At 41.7% G+C, this 22,334-nt stretch overlaps 1 protein-coding gene across 3 annotated transcripts; it reads left to right on the forward strand.

Annotated features, from left to right (window-relative positions):
• The first annotated feature begins 2,298 nt into the window (after window positions 1–2,298).
• Window positions 2,299–21,788, forward strand: LOC308508813 (zinc finger protein 558-like). Of its 3 annotated transcripts, XM_081076188.1 has the most exons (10): window positions 2,299–2,651; window positions 3,413–3,499; window positions 5,749–5,795; window positions 6,090–6,279; window positions 9,733–9,854; window positions 10,372–10,457; window positions 10,997–11,123; window positions 16,485–16,580; window positions 17,080–17,162; window positions 17,908–21,788. In XM_081076188.1, the coding sequence occupies exons 5-10, from the start codon at window positions 9,833–9,835 to the stop codon at window positions 18,688–18,690; spliced, it is 1,197 nt and encodes a 398-aa protein (XP_080932314.1). In that variant the 5' UTR covers window positions 2,299–2,651; window positions 3,413–3,499; window positions 5,749–5,795; window positions 6,090–6,279; window positions 9,733–9,832; the 3' UTR covers window positions 18,691–21,788. The 3 variants fall into 3 exon arrangements, with proteins under 3 accessions (XP_080932314.1, XP_080932315.1, XP_080932316.1); XM_081076189.1 differs by lacking the exon at window positions 5,749–5,795 and having other exon boundaries at window positions 2,330–2,651; window positions 17,908–21,782; XM_081076190.1 differs by lacking the exons at window positions 17,080–17,162; window positions 17,908–21,788 and having other exon boundaries at window positions 2,330–2,651; window positions 16,485–16,731.
• The last annotated feature ends 546 nt before the right edge of the window (window positions 21,789–22,334 follow it).

A 22,334-nucleotide genomic window follows, 5' to 3' on the forward strand; every position in this document is an offset into this window, starting at 1 on the left:
AAAGACATGATCCTGAAAAGGTACATACTTTAGGTACAAAACATCCTGGGACCTTGTGCTTGGGCTGTTTACAGACATGGGGTGATTGGATTAAACATTTTCTGTTATGAAGTCTGAGCCTCACAGACCGTGTAAGAAACAATGTTACTTTCTTGTATACCTATCAATAAAAACCTCCAGCCTGCTTTATTCTGGGCTCCAGTCCTCTGAGACTGAGAGACCCCTGGCCTTCGGAGAGATTTAACTGCAGTAAGTCTCTGTTTGTTTCTTGCTTAAAAACTTAACCCAAACCGCCCCTTCTCGCATCCTCACTGCCCTTGTTGCGCAGGATGGGACAATATCCTCTAATTAATGTAATAAATTACCTTTCTAAATTTCTAAAATTTTAATATTTGTCACTCTACAAATACATCTTGCCTAATTATGACGTGCATTGGTATCAACTCATTAATAATTTTAGATTATTGCATCAAATATTTTTAATGGCTCTTTTGTGTGTGTTCAGGAAGTTTCCATAATATAGAGACTCCCGATTCTTGCATATTTATTAGAGATTTTTAGTAAACCTTGGGTAGGAAGTATCTTTTTAGATGTGAGGCAGAGTAGAAAAATAATAAACTGGTTGATATATTTAACTATGTCAAGGAAGAATTGTAGTTCTATTACGGTAAATTGTTTTTTACAAACTCTTTGCTTATGTGTTAGAATGGTGCATATAATGTTGTTAATGAAAATAAAAGTAAATAAACAATTTAGAGATAATATCTACTGAGAAGTTCTATATAATATGAACATTTTAGTAAGAACTGCCATCAGTTTTCTTATCCATAAAATGGGATAGATAATAGCATCTTCCTTATTGGGTTGTTGTGAAAATACTTGAGTAATGTACATAAAACATTTATCATCATGTATATTGGAAAGTGATGTTCCATTCATTTTTTTTCAAGAAAATGATAGCTCACTTTTTTAAATTCTTGAAGTGTGCCGTTTTCATTGTTGCAAAGTGAATCATTTTCATAAATTTCTCTTAGTTTGATCCCTTTGAAATACAAATTCAGCTCGCGCACGCTCTCTCTCTCTCTCCATATATGTCTCAAATAATACCTCAAGCATTATAATGAAAACCCATTGCCCACTCTTTATTCTGACTCACAGAAACAATTTTATTAACCCTATATTTCTAAATTAGCTACTTATATAGCTTTTTCATTTTTCAGCTTTTAACTTTTTCTAATTATTTCTCTGAAAAAAATTAGCATGTACTTCTCTTACATATCTTAAAACGTAATTTACCTCGTGCAAAAAATTATTTAAAGAATTAGGATAAATCAAAATTCAGTGTCTATTGTCTTACTACATGTTTGCCATTTTATGACATATGAATCTTATTCAGAGATGTGTCATGTAGGATATTACGAATACATTTTCCTCCCTTTTCTTATTTTGACCTTTGAAATAGTAAAATTCCCTTGCTTTCTTCTTATCAATTAATCACTGGTTCACTCCTCTGTATCAGAAATATAAATATCTCTTCGCTAGATCCAGATACATGAGACACTTTGCCAGCTTCAATTTTTCCTTGGGGACACCCCTCTTGGGTTTGAACATATACACATGCATACACATACACACTGCATCTGGAAGGACAGAGGAGAAAAGGATGTTTGTATCTGGGCAAAAAGACTGAGAGACAGGGGTGGGAGTGAGCGTATTTTACTGATTTTGTACTTGTCTTTGAAGTCTTCCTATAAGTTTATCGATTAATATGATGTAGCTCCCCCCGCCCCCCCAAAAATTTTAAACTAAAATAGCGTTAGATCCCTCTCTCGTCATGGGCAGCAAGTTGTAGAGAAAGGTGAACATACAATCCACTTTTAAAAAAGACACTAAGAACAGAAACATGCACCCAAAATTAAAAATCCTAAACATGGGCTTGTGGTTCTAGTATTAGGCTTTGTGAGGCTGTGTGAACGTGGAGGAAAAACTGAAGAAAAGTTGTTTAGGACGCATCCTGCTGCCGCTTGCACCGTCTAGGATCCAGGTAAAGCCCCACGGGCAGCCCCGCCTCTAGAGGTGATTTTCTCCCCGGGTCCAGCCCCGTTTCCGCCGTAGCCCCGCCCCTAGACTTGGTCTCCGCCCCCGTCCCCGCCCTCCTGCTCCAGCCCCGCCCCCAGGCCTGGTCCCCACCCACCGCCTTGCCCAGGAATCTGGTCCCCACCCATAACCCGGCGCTCTCCGCCGGTACCACCCACATCCTTGTACCCCCTCGCAGCCCCGCCCCGAGAGCTGGTCTCCACCCACGGCCACGCCGCCTGGACCCGGGGCCACCCACAGCCGGGTCTCTGCCCAACTCCCACCCCCGTAAACCGGTCTCTGCCGCCCCCTCCCGTGCTGATCGCCGCGTCAGCCTCCAGACCCCCGTGTTCCCACTCTCCGCGCGGCCAGCCCGTGACCGGAAACCGCTGTGTGGAACCGCCAGCCGAGACCGGAAGTGGCAGCACAGGGAGGCGCCGTGGGGGCCGTCGTGGGTGGCTTGCTGCGCCCGCGGTGTGCGCTGTCTCCCGTGGGTGGGACGTCTGCGTGCACGTGGGACGTTTGGCTGCCGTGCGAGCGCAGGACTCCGGGAGCTGCCCGCGTCCGGGACCCTGGTAGGAGGGCAGGCAGGGCTTGGCTGAGAGCGCCCCCGTCGCAGCGCCGCGACCCTCGGTCTCTCCCGGGGACCCCGTCCCCTCCCCTGGGCTGGTCCTTCCAGGCGGCCGGAGGCTGCTGTCCCCTCCCCTCCCCGCGCTGGAGGCCGCTGCCCCTTCTTCACAGCGCGCCCCCATCACCCTCGCCCGGTGGACTTTTGCCCCGAGGGGACTTGCAGCCGTGCCTAGAGGCATTTTGGGGGTTGTTGCAGGTGGTGGTAGGGGTGATAGTGCTGGCTTCTAGAGGGGGGTGACCAGGGATGCTGCCCAACGACCTGCCCTGCACAGGACAGCCCCCCAAACAAAGAAGTATCTGGCCCCAAATGTCAGTAGTGCTGAGGTTGGAAACCCCGCTGTAGGGCCTTAAAATCTCCGAGGCCCTGAATGAATTGTGGATATTGTTTACAAGTCAGCTGAGTCACTTCTAGGGCCCCCCAAGTGACAAGCCGTATTTTAAGTGTCTGGAGTCACCCTAAACTCTCGATGCAGCCCCCTGAGCTGAGCCAGTCAGTTGCGCACAGCGTGAAGCTGCTTCCTCCCACTTGGGGAGCAAATGGCTGGATGGGAAGCAAGGAAATCCAGTAACAGCCAACAATGACACGTTCACCAATAAATACAAAAAAGGAAAGGGAATGGGTGGCCTTTCCGTTCAACAACTGTAATATGCCCTGTAAAAGGCCTCAAAAGCAATCTTTGTGCTTTTTTGTTTTCTTTCTCCTCAGACGAGAAAAGCATCCCTGGAGCTCACGTTTGAGTTGAAACCAGCCTGAAGTCTCACCTTTCCTCACGGAAGATTTCTGTGTGACTAGGTGAGGACTACGTAGAACTTCTAACGACGGGTGGCACTGCCTTCACTGCAGAAAAACTGCGCATGGCTTTCTTGAGCTCAGATTGTAAACACAAGGAGTCACTCAGAGTGAGAGAATCTTAAGAAAAATTATTTGTGTTGGATGGATTGTGTTCAAGGGAAAGATAGTAAAGTGTGTGGCTATGTGTGTGTAAATAATTCAGTAAATAGTTATATGCAAATAAGTACACATTAAACAAACAGGTAAGTAACTATGTATGTGTAACAGAATAGAACTATATACTCACATTCCATAAAACTAAGAACTTTAGGATTTTATGTATAAGTATAAAGGCATAATTTTTTACATGTATATTACAAGTCATTCCCTGAAGACGGGCAGGACTACTCAGCAACATCCCTCAGACCTGTTCAAGTTGATTTCTAAAGTCCTATAAATCCTCCACAAAGATTCAAAATATAGGGCATCAGGGTAAAAAATGATTTGAGCTTCTTTATGTTAGTCACCAAAATTTAAAATTAAATCACCCAGCAACCAGATGTATTTTGAGCAAGTGGGTGTTTTTTAATGCGATTTAAAATCGTTTAGAGGAATGTTATGCAACAATTTGTAGATTAAAGCATAGGGTACTAATTTCCAAAGATTGTCCTCCACAACTTGTCTTCTGATAGGAACTAACTTTCTTACAACTTTTCTGAAATAACAGCCTGATGATTCATATTGCAGAGAAGCGTGTTACGTAATTTTATATTTAATTGTTGGCTTTTACTAATTCTGTGTGTGTGTGTATGGATGTGTGTATGCCTTTTCATTAGCTTTCCTGTAACATTCTTGAGGGGAATATTTGCTTATTATGCACTAGATATTCTTTGAGTACACATGTTAGGATGACCAGCCATCATTTATTTGGGACTGAGGTGTTTGCCAGGACACAGGACATTTGGTGTTCAAACCAGGACAGTTGGAGGCAAACCAGGATGGTTCATTATCCCCAGGAGCCAGGCCTTGGGCCAGATGCTATGGACCCTGGAGAACCAAACAGACCGTGGCCTACCTCTACAGAGTTTACATTCTGATAGGGAAGATGAATTTTAAACAATTAATTACATTGGTGACGTGGGAGCTTGGCACAGAGGACTCAACCTGAGGGAACAGGAAGCCCTCTTGAGAAAGACTGATATTTAGCATGAGAGCTGAAGTAGTACTAGACTGGAGTAAAAGTGTGGGAGCATGTTTAAGAGAACATTTCAGGCAGAGAAAACTGCATGAGAACAACCCCCAAAGTAGGAGAGTCTGGTGTGCTCCATGAATGGGGAAGACACGGGTGGTTGAAGCCAAGAGAGCAAAGCAAGGAAGGGATATGAGCCAGACTGGACAAATTGGCCGGCAGGGCTAGGTCAGGCATTACTTGGGACTCCGTTCTCAGGAGAGTGGGCACACACTGCAGAGATGTGTGCAGGACGGTGTGGTCAGCATTTGGGTTTTGCATGTGGGTTAAAATGGACTTCAGGGATAAAAATGAGGACTTAAAGGGAAGATAGGAAATGTTGGGAGAAGCTTAGGAATAAGGTGGTGGTTCCCTATGCCTGGATTGTGGTTGTGGAGGAGGAAAGAAGCAGAAAGAAGAGACCTCAGGGTTCAGAACTAAGAGAATGTAACAGGGCTTCCATCGTGCGTGCATTTGTCAGATGGCACAGGACACTTACGGAGCTCCTAGCTCCTGTCCGTGCAAACCTGCAGGCATTGCCCTCACCCAGGTCCATGTTTTCACCCCACTCGGCCACTCACAGGCCCTGTCCACGTCCTAAAGGAAGTCAGGCCTTACTATATCTAAGGCTTCCCTGTCCCCCACATGGCCATTAGCCACATGTAACCATTTCATTGAAAAATACAATTAAAACTTCATTCTCTCAGTTCCACTGGCCACATTTCAAGTGCTCAGAGCAGAAATATAGACCATTTCTATTATCACTGACAGTTCATTGGGCAACACTGGTATTGAGTGGCCCTTTCTCTGTGAGCCTCCCAGCATATCCAAGAGGGGACAGGAGTCTCTGTAACCTGAACAGAGCCCCGCCCTGTCCTCAATGTGAGACTTCAGCTGCCAGAAGACCTTGAAGGGGTACTTAGGGCCCGAGAGTGTCCCAGGCGCTTTCTCAGCTTCCTTTCCTCTTCAGACTCTGAGCCGGCTGGATCCCAGCCCTCCTCTCACCACTCAGCTCAGTGACTGTGTTTATTCCTAACTGCAGGTTGGGTCACTGGTGAGGACAGAGGAGCCATCTTTCACCTGCAGCAGGTAGGGAGATTCTGCCGCAATTGTGTGGGTCTGCTGGACTCACACCAAGGCTCAGGAAGGGTTTGATGTGAGAGGCTGTATTGGTTCCCCATAGCTGCTGTAACAAACTACCATGAATTTTGTGGCTGGAAGCATTGCACATTTTCCTGCAGTGCTGGAGTTCAGAAATCCTAAATGTGTTGGCGGGGCTGCATTCCTCCTGGGGGCTCCAGTGGAGAATTCATCCCCTTGCCTTTTCCTTCATGTAGAGGCCGCCTGCATTCCTCGATTTAATGCTCCTCTTTTCCTCTTCAGAGCCAGCAGTGTAGCGTCTTCCAACCTCTCCTTGCTGTTGGACCTGTTTTCATCATCACTTCTGACTCTGACCCTCCCGCCTCCCTCTCATAAGGACCCTGTGATGACACTGGGCCCACCTGGATAATCCAGGATCATCTCCTCATCTCCAGGTCCTTACCGTCAGCACATCTGCAAATCTCTTAGCCATGTAAGTAATATTCACAGGTTCTGAGGCGTAAATGTGGCCATCTTTGGGGCGGGGCATCTGTGAACATCTGTGGACCAGACCTGCCCAGAAGTCAGTGACCCCCTACAAATCTGTTTCACCTGACCCACACGCACTCTTAGTGTCAAATGTCCCCTCCCTGCACACACTCACACCCTTTATTCCTTGTCTTTTGGGTGCAAGGAGGACACACATCGAGCCCTCAAGAAGCTTGGTTTTAGAGTTACATTTTATTCTGTTATTCCAGGTAAAGGAGGCGTTCCCTTCTTATTAAAAAAGGAAATGTTCTATATATGTTGCTTTATACCTTTTTTTTCCTTCTCACTTTGTTGGAGATAAGAATCTCTATCAATACCTGGAAATCTTTTCTTTTTTGGGCTATATGTTTCTTCATGATGTGAGTACCCCGTAATTTATTGAACTAATTCCCTGTTGGTGGTCATTTGTGTTGTTTCCAAACCTTTGATATTATCGATAAGGCCACAGTGAATACTCGCACTGTTTTGTGCTGGTCTCAGCCTACTAATAGCCAGTGCTGTGGCTGGGCCAGCCCTTGTGGCTCTGATTATGATTGCAAGAGGCCCTTCGCCATTAACCATCAGGAAACTGAAAAGATACAGGATGATTACTTATAAGACCTAGAAAGCGCACCTTAGGCTGACAGGGAGGTCATAGGTAGAGTGTGTGGGCCTGTGGTTCTGCTTTTATTCGGGTAAAGGGTGGGGGCCCAAGGGTTCATGGGTTTACTCCTTATTGGTGAATTTAAAACATGAGAGCAGGAATTTAAAGTACAGGAAGAGAAAACAAACAGGTAGTCCAAATGGTCAGTTATTGAAATCAACTAAGATCTCTAAAACAAAGAGTCTCGGTGCGGGAGGTGACCTGGCCCTTTGTCGAGTCCTGAAGCTGCCAGTGTATTTATTAGAGATAGCTGTCTTTGAACTGGATGCCTCTTTGAAATGGTTGTTTTCTTGGCAACATTTACATTATAATAGAGGGGAAAAAAACAACACAAATGTCAGGGCTTACACTCAACTTACCCGTGTCTTTTAGTATTTGTGTATCTTTGAGATAGAGTCCTAGAAATGCATTTGACAGGGAAAAAGTACATGTTTTTGCTTTTTGCTTGACATTGACAAATGCACTGTAGACCTGTGGTTTTCCAGCAGTGTATCCGAGTGCCTTTCCACACAGCCTTGTCAATCAAAGGGGTGGTCCATTATGGTATGTCTTTGTTGACCTGACTGTTAAGAAATGGCATCACTGCAGTTGCAATCTGTATCTCTGTGATAAGATCATTGGTAGCTCTCTGTGATAAGGATTGGTAGTGGTGGGAACAAATCTTGTTGTGATGAGGAGTGAGTGGGGTGTGCGGAAACGAGACCAGTGAAAACACTGGCTGTGTTGAGGGGAGAGACTGGGCAATCTCTGAAAAGGAAACTGCTCTTAGAATAGATTTATTTCACTGCTTTCCTGTTTCCCCGAAAATAAGACCTAGCCAGACAATCAGCTCTAATGTGTCTTTTAGAGCAAAAATTAATATAAGACCCGGTACTACATTATTATATTACATTATACCAGGTCTTATACTATAGTAAAATAAGACCAGGTCTTATATTAATTTTTGCTCCAAAAGACATTAGAGCTGATTCCGGCTAACTCTAGATAATCCGGCTTAGAGATAAGTCCGGGTAGGTCTTATTTTGGGGGAAACATGGTGAAAATACTGCATTAGGTTTAAATGGTGTGAGGGAGAGTCTGGTAGAGTTTGAGAGCTTGAAGGGAAGGGGAGACGAGAGAATAGGTAGAGAACAGGTCCTAAAGGCAGGAGGGATGGGACAGAACAAAGCTGCAGAGCCGGCCTCGTAGAGAAGAGGCGACAGCTCCTGGTTTGTAACAAGATGGGGAGGAAACCACGTTCGTGTTGCCATTTTGGTGGCAACACGGGAAGGTGAACTCCTCTCATGACAATCACTTTGAGAAGCAGGATGCACTGCCATCTGCTGAAAGGGCGGGTGTGTTTGTTATCTCTTGCTGTATAAAACTATCCCTGACCTTGGCCTCTTAAAACAGTCGTAGTCCGTTCCCGTCTCTTACAGTTTTTGTGGTTCAGGAATTCACTTCGCATGAGGGTTCTGGCTCAGGGACTTACATGATCTCTTAGCTGGATACCAGCTGGGCCTGCTGTCATCTGAAGGCTCGACTGGTACTGAAGGTGGGTCACTGCCAAGGTGGTTCTTGTACATGCTGGCATGTTGGCTGTTGGAGGGAGGCCTCCAGGTGGCTGTCTCCACAGGGCGCCCTGCGTGTCTTGCAGCACAGCTTCCACAGAGCAGTTAGTGTGGGGTGGAAGCCGCACTGCTTCCTAGGACCCAGCCTCTGAAGTTACATCCACAGTGGTTTACTAGTCACACAGCTCAGCCCTAATTAAATGCAGGCGTGACTATCAGGAGGCTTGAATTATTAAGGCTTAGAGGAAGCTAATCACCATAGAGGGAAAAGGCGGGGATATATGAGATTTCAAGAGATTAGAGAAGGTGTGATGAGTAGGAAGCGCCATTTACTTATACAGTTGTCCTGAAGGATTGAGGGTTCTTTTCGTGTTGGTGACCAAGTTTATCTAGAGGTGACGATAATAGTTTGGCTCTCCTGCAGGCTGGTCTGCTCAACTGCTGCCACGGAGCAGGGGATGAGTGTAATTGTCTGGCTGGAGTCCTGCAGGGCCAGTGTAAAAGTCGGGGTAGGGATGAGGAAATTTGTGGAAAGAAGGGTCACTGTAATCCAAGCTGCGTAAGCATAGAATGAGAAGAGAAGGTGGCTGATGGGTAGCAGGAAAGTAGGATAGTAGGGGAACTGAGTTCTTTGTGTGGTAGTGAATATGTAGTGAAAGGAAAAAAAAAATGAGTGAACAAGGTAGAAGTTTAGGAGGTTGTGTCAGACAGAGAGAGGGAAATTTCTGAGCTATTGTTCTGGGCGGTGAAACTGTCAAGTGATGACAAAGCCTACGGTGGTGCCTGTGGAAATGTGTGGTCGAGGTGGAGTGGGGCGAACCCAGTGAAGTCTGACTGTACGAGTGAGGAGGGACTGGAAGTCGAAGAATAATGGGAGTCGGTCGGGTGCCAAAGGCTCCAGTGAATAGGGGTTGTAGTTGGGACATGACTGTGACAACCACGCGGATGAAAGAATGTGCCCTGAGGCTTAGTGAAGCCGAGGGTTTAACATGGGATAGGGCAGTAATATACCCTGGTGCAGAGAACTTAAGTTTTGCCGTCACATGTCCCTGAGTTCATCACCTGCCAGGCAAAATAACGGCCCAGTAAGAAAGACATTGCTTGTTAAAGGAGGACATGATGGGCAGGCTAAGAAAGAGTTGTCCTCTGTACCCTGGAGAGGGAGAGAGGCTGTGAATTCTTCCTGTTTTCCCATTTCTTCCAGAGCCTTGTCCTGAGTGCACTGTGGGAGTAAGGCGGAGTGTCCTGGGTCTCTTGCTGCCCTGTTCAGGAAGACTTCCTGTCTGAGTCGTAGGCTTGGAGCCATGGTTCTGTTCCGCGCTTGTGGTAAGTTGTGGCGTCCTAGCATCTCTCAGAGTCCAGGTGTAAAGGCCCCTGTATCACAGAGCAGGTATGGGGAGCGGGTAGCAGATGAGGCATGAATGAAGCCCAGAGGTCGCTGGTTTGAGGTATTTGGGACTTTGGTGGTTTGAGCGTCTGTGGGGATGTCATCTGTGTAGTGAATGTGCAGAAGCCTTGGAATTTTACCTCTAATTCATTTAATAAATTTGGTAAAATCACAATGATGTCCCTTAGATTTTTACTTTCCTCATCTGTGAAATGGGAATAATCCCTTCCTCAAGTATAGTATGACCCTTGAGCCCTGTTTTCTGGCCCTCGGTGAGACAGGGCTTTGCTCTGGTTTCCATGAAATGTGTGTGTGTTTCCAAATGAGTGTGTGTGTGTCTGTGTGTGTGTGTGTGGCCATTCAGAGGTAGGTGGCATGGCCTCCAGATTTGTGAGTGCTGGAATATAGAGTACTCCTGGATTCTTGTGACTCATGTATGACTGATTTCTTCTCCAGGTCAGTCTCCACTGTACCCAACATCTCAAAAACGACGCACAGAGGAGGAAGGGTTTGTTACTGGCTTCCTGACAAGCTGGTTACCGGTGAGTCAGATAGTCTTTTTTCCAAATTGTTATTCCTTTGGCCAAAAGTTGGAATTGTTGTCTTTCAATGACCTGCAGCCTCGCAGCCAAACTAGTTCTTCAGGTCCCAGGATCTCTGGGTATCTGATGGAAGGTGAAGGGCTGCCCTAAAAGGTCCATATATTTCAGTATTTACTCCATTGCAAAGCTTCCTGCAGGGTCACTGGTTACATCATGTTCTGCTAACATTTTTAAGGGGAAGCTAAGAAAAGACATGCCTTTTCCCTAAAGTCAAGCAGTTGATGCTGGCCATTAGGAAATCATTCGTAAATTTCCCAAGTATTTCTCTGATTTCCATAACATCCCAGGCCTGTATTCAACCTTTGAGATTGAGGACTGAGCCCAGAAGCAAATGAGAGCAGAGCTCAGAACTGTGATGTATGAAGTACGACTTCTGCGTTGGGTTCCCTGCCCCTCTTCTTGTCGTCTTGGCCCTTTTCCTGTACAGTCCTGGTCGGGGGTGGTCCTTGGTGAAGCCATAATGCTTTTGATGGTTTTAGGACTTAGTGAGGTTTGAGGATGTGGCCGTGGAGTTTACCCAGGAGGAGTGGGCTCTACTGGACCCTTCGCAGAGAACACTGTACAGAGATGTGATGCTGGAGACCTGCAGGAACCTGGCCTCGCTTGGTAAGCCCGGTACCACCCCTGCATTTAGTGACTTGGGTAACAAGCCTTTTCTTTTTCTTCTTTTTTTTTTAAATTTTAAATTGAGGTAACATTCGTATAACATAAAATTCACAATCTTAAGCATTTTAAAGTAGGCAGTTCAGTGGCTTTGATGTATTCAGCGTGGTGCAACCATCAACACTGTCTAATTTCAGATCCTGTCATCACTCCTCAGAGAAGCCCATACCCATTATGTGGTCAGTGGCCCACTCCCACTGTGGGCCACCACTAACTGACGTTCTGTCTTGATGCATTTGCTTCACTGCATGGTGGTCGTTGTTAGGCTTCTGTTCAGCTAGATGTCAGGCGGTTCCCAGCGATGGTTGTTCTGTAATTTAATTGTAATTTTGATGTGGTCGTGGGAGGAGGTAAGCACAGTCTTTACCTGCTCTGCCATCTTGACCTGAAGCTCAGTGTTTATTTTACATTCAGTCTGTTACCTTCCCGTCCTAAAAGGCAGCTCACGTATATAAAAAACTACTGTTGTGAAATATACTCCTAAATCACATTTAGAACATTTCATATCATTGGATCATAAAATGTGTAATCTTTTGTGTCTGGCTTTCAGGCAGCATCATGTATAAAGGTGTAGCTATGTCGTAGCACGTATCAGTTCTTCATTCCTCTTCTGACTGAATAATATTCCATTTTAGAGATACACCACATTTTGTTCATCCAGTCATTGGCTGATAAACGCTCAGGTTGTTTCCACATACTGGCTATTATAAATAATGCTGCTATGAATATTTGTGTACAAGTTTTTATTAAACCTATGATTTCAGTTCTCTTGGGTATATATCTAGGAATGGAATGCTGGGTCATGTATTACTATATTTAAGTTTTTAAGAAACTGCCAAACTGTTTTCCACAGCATCAGCACCAATGTATAAGGGTTCTGATTTCTCCACATCTTCCCCAACATTTGTTTTTTTAATTCTAGCCATTTAATTATAGCCATCACCGGGGTGGGAAGTGGTATCTTATTGTTTTGATTTGCACTTTCCTCACGACTAATGACATTAAGCGTTTTTTTCGTGTACTTGTTGGCTATTTGTGTATCTTTAAAGAAATGTCTATTCAAGTCTTTTGCCCGTTTTTTAATTTGGTTATTTTTTGATCTTGCGTTGTAAAAGTTCAGTATATATTCTGAATACTAGACCCTTATTCAAAATATGATTTGCAGATAATTTCTCCCATTCTGTGGTGTCTTTCCATTTTTCATTTTTTTTTTTTATTTAAGTACAGCTGGTATACAGTATAATATGGGTCATATTTCATGTGTATAGTATAGTGATTCAGCATTTCTAGGTATACCTTATAATGTGATCACCCCACTAATTCTAGTAATCATCTGTACATCTGTCACCGTGCAAACCTATCACAATGTTATTGACCATGTTCCCCTTCACTGTTTTCACCCATCTCCCCACGCTCTCCCTCTGGTAACCATCCCTTTGGTCTCTGTTTCAGTCAATCTGTTTTTATTTTATTTGTTTTGGTTTTTTAGATTCCAATGTAAGTAAAACCATATACAGTATTTGTCTTTCTCTGCCTGACTTATTTCGCTTGGCATAATACCCTCTAGATTCATTCATGTTGTTGCAAATGGCAAGATTTTGGGGGTTTTTCTTGCTACATAATATTCCATTGTACATATGTACCATATCTTTATTCATTCATCTACCGATGGACATCTAGGTTGCTTTCATATCTTGGCTATTGTAAATAATGCTGCATTGAACATAAGGGTGCATATGTCTTTTTGAATTAGTGTTTTTGTTGTCTTTGGATAAATACTCAGAAATGGAATTGCGGTCATATAGTGTATCTATTTTCAGGTTTTTTTTGAGGAATCTCCATGCTGATTTCCATAGTGGCTGCACGAGATTGCAGTACCATGAACAGTGCACAAGGGTACCCTTTTCTCCACATCCTCTCCAACACATGTTATTGGTTGACTTTTTGATAATAGCCATTCTTACAGGTGTGAAGTGGTATCTCATTGTGGTTTTGATTTGCATTTCCCTGATGATTAGTGATGTTGAGCATGCTTTCCTCCAGCAAGGGAAAAAAAAGCAAAAATTAACAAATGGGACTTCACCAAACTAAAAAGCTTCTGCCCAGGGAAGGAAACCATCAATGAAACAAAAAGACAACCTGTTGAATGGGAGGATGTATTCACAAATGATATATCCAATAGGCTATATCCAAAATATCCAAAATATATAAGACACTCATACAACTCAATAACAAAAAAATAATCCAATCGAAAAATGGCAGAGGACATGAAAAGACATTTCTCCAAAGAAGACATACAGATGGCCAGCAGGTACAGGAAAAGATGCTCTTTCCGTTTTCTTGCTTGTGTCCTTTGATATACAAAACTTTCAGTTTGGGTGAAGTCCAATTTACCTGTTTGTTTTTTCTTTTTTAGTTTGTGCTTTTGGTGTCACGCCTAAGAAATTGTTACCAAATCCAAGGTCATGAACATTGAAACCTTTGTTTTCTTCCAAGAATTTTCTAGTTTTAGCTCTTCAGTTAGGTTTTTGATCCTTTTTTGAGTTAATTTTCTGTGTGGTTTGGAGAAAGCGTCAGCTTCACTGTTTTGCATATGTCTACCCAGTCGTACTAGCACTTTTGTAGAAGAGACTCTTCTTTCCCCATTTCATTGTTTTTGCACCCTTGTCAGAAATGATTTGCTCATAGGCGTATGAGTTTATGTGCACTCGGTTCTGCTCTATCGATCTGTCTGTCCTCGTACGGGCACCACACAGTCTCATTACCATTTCTTTGAAGCAGGTCTTGATGTAAGGACGTGTGAGTCTCTATTGCGTTCTTTCTCAAGACTGTTTTGTCTGGTTGGGATCCCTTACAATTGCGTATGCATTTTAGGATCAGCTTGTCCACTTTTGGAAGAAAAATAAATGGTAATTTTGATAGTGATTGCACGGAGTCTGTAGGTCACTTTGCTTAGTATTGTCATCCTCACCCCTTTAAGTTTTCCAATACATACCCTCTTGTTACTCATCTTTAATTTGATTCTATTGTGGTCATTTAAGATACTTTGTATGATTTCATTGTTATTAAATTTATTCAGACTTGTTTTGTGGCCTAACATATGGTCTGTTCTGGAGAATGTTCCATATGCACTTGAGATGAATATAAATTCCGTCGTTGGATGAAGTGTTTACATGTCTGTTAGGTCCTGTTAGTTTATAGGACTGGTTAAGTTCTCTGTTTCCTTGTTGATCTTCTAACTAGTTTTTCTGCATGTCGAATGTGAGGTGTTGAAGTCTGCACTTATTACTGTATAACTATTTCTCCCTTCAATTCTGTCAGTTTTGAATTTATATATTTTTGAGCTCTGTTGTTAGGTACGTATATGTCTATGATTGTTATATCTTCTTGATGAATTTACCTTTTTATTAATAATATTTTTCTTTGTGTCTTATTACAATTTTTTGTTTTAAAGTCTGTTTTACCTGGAATTAATGTAGCTACGCAATCTTTCTTTGGCAGCTGTTTTCATGGAATTCCAGCAGTTGACTTTCAACTGATTACTGTCTTTAGATATAAAGTGAATCTGTCATGTGTGTGTGTGTGTGTGTGTGTGTGTGTGTGTATACATACATATGGCATATCATTGGATTACTTTTTAATCCACTCTGCCAAAATCTGCCTTTTAATTGGACATAGATTAATCCATTTACATTTAAGGTAATTACTGATTAGTAAAAATGGTACCTGAGGATGCCTAATCATTGAATTTATTAGATAATTTAAAACTATTTTAAATATGCTCAAAGACCTAAAAAAAAAAGAAAAAAGAAAGTACAAAGAAATAAGGGAAACAATGAGAACAAATTCTGATCAAGTAGAAAACATGTTAGAGATAGAAATTATTTTAAAAAATAAACTACATAAATATTTTGGAGTTGAAAAGTACAATAACACAAATAAAAAATTCAGAAGAGGAGTTCAACTGCAGAATCGAGTAGGCAGAATAAAGAATTAATGACCATGAGATAGAATAATTTATATCACCTAATGTGAAGACTAGAAAGGAAAAAAGAATGAAAACAATACGAACAGAGTCTAAAAAGACCTGTGGCATACCATCAGACATACGAACGTACACATAATAGAGGTTCCTTAAGTAGAGAAGAGAATGAGGCAGAAAGAATATTTGAAGAAATAATGGCTAAACATTTAATCAAATTTGATGAAAAACACAAATTCACACAGCCAAGAAGCTTAACAAACCCCAAATAGGTTAAACTGAAAGAGACAGCGATCACTGGTACATCTACCTTCCAAGAAATGCTAATGGGAAACTTGTGTAGAGGGATGGATGGGCTTTTGGAGTTCAGTATTCCTTATTTTCAGTGTCATTACTTCTCACGATCTCTTAAGCACTTCTATGTTCCTGGGTCTGCTAGGTTTAGGAGTATAGTGATGAATGAGACAGACATATTCTCCACCCTCACAGAGCTCTCTGACTGGTGCCTTCCCTATGGATCTAATGTATCTGTTTCTTACCCTGACTTGATATCTCCGTGGTTAAAAGCCTCAGAGCTTCTGAATTGTGTATTCAAGCTTTGGCGTGGGCTTTGGGATTACAGCTGACTGTTGAATAATACAGGTTTGAACTGTGTGGGTCCACTTGCATGTGGCTTTTTTCAGTAAATATACAGTTGGCCCTCCATATCCCAGGATTCACATCTGCAGATTCACATCTGCAGATCGAAAACAGTATTTTTGATCCATGGTTGGGAATTTGTGAATGTGGAGGGCCGACTGTCTGCATTGTTCTGTGCCCTTTTATATCAGGGACTTGAACAACGTGTGGATTTTGGTATCTGTGGGGGGTCCTGAAACCAGTCTCCTGTGGATGCCAAGCGACAACAGGTTTTGGGGAAGTCAAAAGTTATATGCAGATTTTTAACTGTGCAGGTGATGGCAACTCTAACCCCCTCGTTCAAAGGTCAAATGTACAAAGGGTGCCCAAAAAATGTATACACATTTTAAGAAAGGAAAAAAATATATTAAATTGTAATACTCATCATATACTGATGACAAAAGATGAGTACAAGTCATGTGTATACATTTTTTCGGCACTCCCAGTATTTATGCCCTGTCACCTGGATATTGAGTGAAGATGCTTGTATTTTTTGAGTTCCAATATTCATTAAAATTTAAGTGTAGTTAATCCACTGTTCCAAAAGTCACACTTGGCTATTTTCTTGATTGTTGGCTTCAATTTCGTGGCTTTGCTTGTCACCTGCACAGCCGCCCTTCAGCATGTCTTTTCTCCATGATTAGGGTATGATGTTGATAAACCCAGCCTAATCTCTCAGTTGGAGCAAGAAGACAAGATGATGACAGAGGAGAGAGGAATTCTCCCAGGCACCTGTTCAGGTGAGCACCAGGTGGATATGAGCCCTTGTGAAGGATAGCTGTGGCCAGTGGTTTGGGACATGGGAGTATTACATCAGGAAATGTCAATCAGCGAACTCTGTAAAATGTCCTTTTTATGGTGCAGATGGCCAAGAACTTTTGGTATGAGCTTCCTCGTGTACCTTTGTTTCCTTTTTAACTTTCTGTTTAACATCTCATTTTTACTTTGGACTCAGAGGGGGGAAGATATCTCTTTTTAAAAAGAATTTAGGTCTCATGAGCTTTTTGTCCACTTTCTTCCTACTTTGCATCCCTGATAATTCCTTCTTTTGTAAATCTCTGGTCAATCTTAATCCTTCTAGAATCCCTTTTTAATGCCTACAGTTTGCACACTCATATCCCTCCCATTGCAGGCTGCCTCAAAACTCTTTAGATTACGCTCAGAGCCTACCTTTACTCATGTGTGCACTTTACTGTTTCTTTTCTCCATCAACTTAAATTTCTTTTCAATTTGTTTCAGATTTGGAGACTGTACTTAAAGCCAAATGGTTAACTCCTAAGAAGCATGGTTTTAGAAAAAAAGGTTCTAATGGTATAAAAGCGGTAAGACTAACATGGATGATTCTTGGTTGTTCACAGTAGGAGAATTCCATGAGTTAGAAAAGCCACAAAATAAACAGGAGAGTCATTAAAGGAAGGTATCATTTACACATGAGAAAATAGTGTCTGGAGAGATGCTGTGAACCAATATGGAGAAAATTATAAGTTACCTTGTTTCCCCGAAAATAAGACCTAGCCAGACAATCAGCTCTAATGCATCTTTTGGAGCAAAAATTAATATAAGACTCAGTCTTATATAAGACTCGGTCTTATATTGTAGTAAACTATGACCGGGTCTTATATTAATTTTTGCTCCAAAAGACTCATTAGAGCTGATTGTCTGGCTAGGTCTTATTTTCAGGGAGACATGGTAGCTTCAAACTTGTTTCTTCACAAGTTTCCACAAGTAAATATTTCCTTAACTGTAACTAAGATAAGGACTGTTGAATCATAAAGTGGTCTTAAATTTATTTTAAAAATGCTCTGTGAATATGATAGACTGGTGGCGAAGCATGCATCTTTTTGAACTTTTAAGAGCTGATACTGGGCCAAAGTCATACACAAGCACTGAAAATAGTGAAAACATCAATTTCAATAATGATTAAAAGTGACTAAAATAAGTGATTGTAATCATTATTATAAATGATTATGAACATCAATTAGCATAATTCCTAGGAGAGGGGATTTGTATGACAACATTGAATATTAAAAATATTATAAATTATAATTCTCTCTCATCTCTTAACAGGAAAGAAATCATCTTGGAGTGAAACTCAATGAATGTAATCAGTGTTTTAAAGTCTTCAGCACAAAATCTAACCTTACTCAGCACAAGAGAATTCATACGGGAGAAAAACCCTATGACTGTAATCAGTGTGGGAAATCCTTCAGCAGTAGGTCTTACCTTACGATTCATAAGAGAATACATAACGGGGAGAAACCCTATGAATGCAACGACTGTGGGAAAGCCTTCAACGATCCCTCATCCCTTAGACTGCATGTAAGAATTCACACTGGAGAAAAACCTTATGAATGTAACCAGTGTTTTCATGTTTTTCGCACTAGCTGTAACCTCAAAAGCCACAAGAGAATTCATACAAGAGAGAATCATCATGAATGTAATCAGTGTGGAAAGGCCTTCAGCACAAGGTCCTCCCTTACCGGGCACAACAGTATCCATACCGGGGAGAAACCTTATGAGTGCCACGACTGTGGGAAAACCTTTAGGAAGAGCTCGTATCTGACACAGCACATGAGAACTCATACTGGAGAAAAACCCTATTTGTGTAATCAGTGTGGCAAATCTTTCAGCAGTAGCTTTTCTTTTACGGTACACAAAAGAATTCATACTGGGGAGAAACCTTACGAATGCAGTAACTGTGGGAAAGCTTTTAATAATCTCTCAGCTGTTAAGAAACACGTGAGAACTCACACTGGAGAAAAACCCTATGAATGTAATCATTGTGGAAAATCTTTCACCACTAACTCTTACCTTTCTGTGCATAAGAGAATACATAATAGGTGGATATGAATACAGTAATGGGGAAAGCATTGATGGCTTAGGCCGCAGACAATTGTGGTAAGTCATGCTAGGTGTATGAGTTATCTGTTGCTGCGTAACATTGTCTCACAATTTCTGTAGGTCAGTTCAGAAATGGCTTAATTCTGTAGTTCTGGCTTAGGATCTCCCATGAGGGTGCAATTAAATTGTCAGCAGGAGCTGCAATCATCTGAAGTGCTGAAGAGTCCACTTCCAAAGGGGCTCACTCACTTGCCTGGCAAGTTGGTGCTGGTTGTTGGCAGGGAACCTTAATTTCCTCACCATGTGGGACTTTCCACAGGCCTACGTATATTAATGATGTGGCAGCAGTCTCCCCCGAAAGCATGGTCTGAGGGAGAGCTAATGCCAAAGCCACGTAGTCTTTTATGACCTAGCCTTGGAAGGACATGTCGCTTCTTCCATATTGTATCGGACACAGACCAATCGCGATGCAGTGTGGGAGGAGACTACACAGGTGTGTATAAGATTAGAGAGAGAGCGTTGGGAACCCTCTGTGAAACTTGCCATGAAATCAACAAAGAAAGGCCTTCAGGCTTTCGGTCTATTTGATAGGAAGTATCATTCAGTAGCCCTCAATTGAAGCCACTCTGGAGAGAAACCTCGTAAGTGCAGTCTTTGTGATAAGCTTTCGGCTCAAACTCATCTTAATGTGCACAAAAGGTTATGCACTGGGGAGAAACCCTAGGAGTGGGATAGCGCTAGGAAGGCCTTCTGGACTATCTCTAAGGAGTCGTGACAGTTCACACTGAGGGGAAGACCTTATATCAGAATGCAAAGCCTTCAGGGACACGTGTCCCTTAGAACACGTGTGAGAAATCACTGCCACAAAACACTCAGAAAAAGGATGTGAAAACCTTACAGCACAGACCTTCACATGACTGAGCAAAGTGGTGAGATATTTTGAATGCAACGGGGAAGACTTAAACCTTCTCTCAGTTTCTAAGAGATGTAGGGATTTTTTTCTGGAGAGGAAATCCCATTACATGTCATCGGTATTGGAAAGCTTTCCATTTTTCCCCATTCCCGAGGAAAGTGTGAGAACTCAAGCAAAGAAACCCGGGAATATAATATAAAGAATGCAGACAAGCTTCTAATGATACCTCTTACATGAGGGAAAATAGGAACTCCCTGGCTGCCCAACCTGTGAGTGTATTAATTTTAGAAGACCTTTCAGTGATTGCTGTCTTTGTTGACTTGTGAGAACTCAAATTAGAGGGAAACCCTCAGAATATAATCAATACGAGGATGCCTCAGCCTCACCTCTTCACTGAGTGGCCCAAAATAAACTGGGAATGAAAATTGTAAACATAAGTGGTATTACCTTTAAAAGTATCTAATCCTTAGATGGGTCCACTGCATCATTAATTTTCACTTGTTTATTAGTATAAACATTTATGTCTGTAGCTATACCCTAAAGTAAACCTGAAATGATCTTCCATAGTTTTATATGTAATATGTTTATTATTTACTCTTTAAAAATATCGATATATTACATATTCAGAAATGTATTTCTGAATGTCTCCTGAGTGACTTAGTTTATCATAATGAAACTTAGACTGTATGTACTATATACTTTTTCTAATTTAATGGCATTTTTGTCAAGTAAGTGGACTTTATGATGTTATTCTTTTTTTTTACATTTTTATCCTAGTATGGCACTTACTTTTAGCTTCTTTCACAATGTTTGTTCTCCCCTATTTATTTAAAGGAAAAAAAAATTGTTCAAGTTGCTGATGAACAGTATTAAAAATACTCAATATGTCAGGCTTCCCCAAAGCCCAGAGATGTGTTGTCATCTGCTGGCCATGCAAAGGAGGTAGAAGTCACTGGGCAAATGTCATCTGGCTTATTTGCTTCACCTATATTCTATTCATCTTAACTACTATTTCTTTTGAAAGTGGGCTCAAGGCCTAAAATTGGAAGAGCTATATTTTTGACTAAGATGACGAAAAAACAATGTAACAAAAAATCACAAATATATGGACTCCCCAAAAGCTTCCGATTGCCTGTGTCAACTCAGGGCTGCTTGTTCCTAGACTTCTCCTTACATGATTAAAAATAACCTCTAAGTGAGGAGAAGCAAAGTGATGTTTTGCGTTTATTTTTCAGGAAGTTGGAATCATACAGTATGTAGCCGTTTCAGATTGGCTTCTTTCACTTAGCAATATGTATTTAAGGTTCCTCCATGTCTTTTGGTGGTTTGATAGCTCATTCCTTTTCAGCACTGAATAATATTCCATTATCTGGATGGACCACTGTTTGTTTATTCATTTACCTATTGAAGGACGTCTTGGTTGTTTCCAAGTTTTGGCAATCACCAATAAAGCTATTATAAACATTCATGTACTGGTTTTGTATGGATATCAATTTTCAATTCATTTGGGTAAATGCCAAGGATTGTGTTCTTTGTTTTGCAAGAAACTGCCAAACTGTCTTCCAAAGTCCTATTTTACATTTACACCAGCAATAAATGAAAGTTCCTGTAGTTCCATATTCTCGCTAGCATTTGGTTGTTATTGTTTGGGATTTTAGCCATTTAATAAGTGTGCAATGGTATCTTGTTTTTATTTGTGATTTCCTAATGACATAATGATGTTGAGCATCTCTTCCTATGCTCATTTGCCCTCTGTATATTTGGTGAGGTACCTGTTAAGGCTTTTGCCCATTTTTAAATTGGGTTCTTACTGTTGAGTTTTGAGATTTCTTTGCATATTTTGGATACTAGTCCATTAGATACCTGTTTTGTAAAGATTTATTCCCAAGTCTGGGGCTTGAGCGTGGATTCTGTAATTTTTTAATGTAGACTATATGCCGATTAACTCAAGCTAATTGTGTTTTCAGATATGGTGTGCACATTCAGAGTTTTCTCCTCAGATTTATCTACTGATACTCTTCCATCTGGTTATAAACTGATTCGTTTTTGTAATTCTGTCATTTTCTTCTTTGTATATTTTGATGTAATGTAAGCACACACAGGATTAGTTATTTTCTTGTGAATTGTTTCTTTTATGTAGAGGCCATATTTTTAAGGCAAATATTTCAATATATTAATAAATGATCAAGCATTTATATAGCCTTTTCCATATATTGGACACTTCTGAATGCCTTATAAATATTAATAACTTTGAGTTTCAGTGTAAGCTTATGAAGTATGTACTATTAATATCCCCATTTTGCAGATGAGAAAACTGGCATGGTACACTTAATGTTACTTGCTTGAGTTCACTGTCTAGTAAATGGTGGAGCCCAGATTTGAACCCAAACAGTCTGCACTTTACCAGTAGCCTCTTAGGTGTTGAAAGAGTGGTAGAAGATATTGTGGTCAGAGACTTGGTAGATCCTTATCCTACTGCTTTTATGGGTCATCGTTAGGACTTTGTATATTTTCAGTGAGTTGGTATATCAGTCGAGTCCCAGCAGGAACACCTGACACTCAGATTAGGACAATTTGCATAGAGTTTTCATAACGGGGCTACTCACAGAGTTAGAGACAGGATGTAGAAAACCCACAAAGGCTGGTTGGTACCCAGCAGCTGGTAAGGGCAGGGCTCTGTTAACACTCCTAAGCCTGAAGGGGCAAGCAGAGGGAACATAATTGAAATCTGGAGATCAAG

The sequence above is a fragment of the Rhinolophus hipposideros genome (assembly GCF_964194185.1).
Source record: "Rhinolophus hipposideros genome assembly, chromosome: 16".
NCBI classification, from domain to species: domain Eukaryota; kingdom Metazoa; phylum Chordata; class Mammalia; order Chiroptera; family Rhinolophidae; genus Rhinolophus; species Rhinolophus hipposideros.

Bases quoted from the DNA above. Each gene is read 5' to 3' on its own strand.
- LOC308508813 (XM_081076188.1), top strand. From the start codon at position 9,833: ATGGTTCTGTTCCGCGCTTGTG. The intron at 10,458-10,996 runs GTGAGTCAGATA...TGATGGTTTTAG, and splicing joins TCCTGACAAGCTGGTTACCG to GACTTAGTGAGGTTTGAGGA. The intron at 17,163-17,907 runs GTAAGACTAACA...ATCTCTTAACAG, and splicing joins GTTCTAATGGTATAAAAGCG to GAAAGAAATCATCTTGGAGT.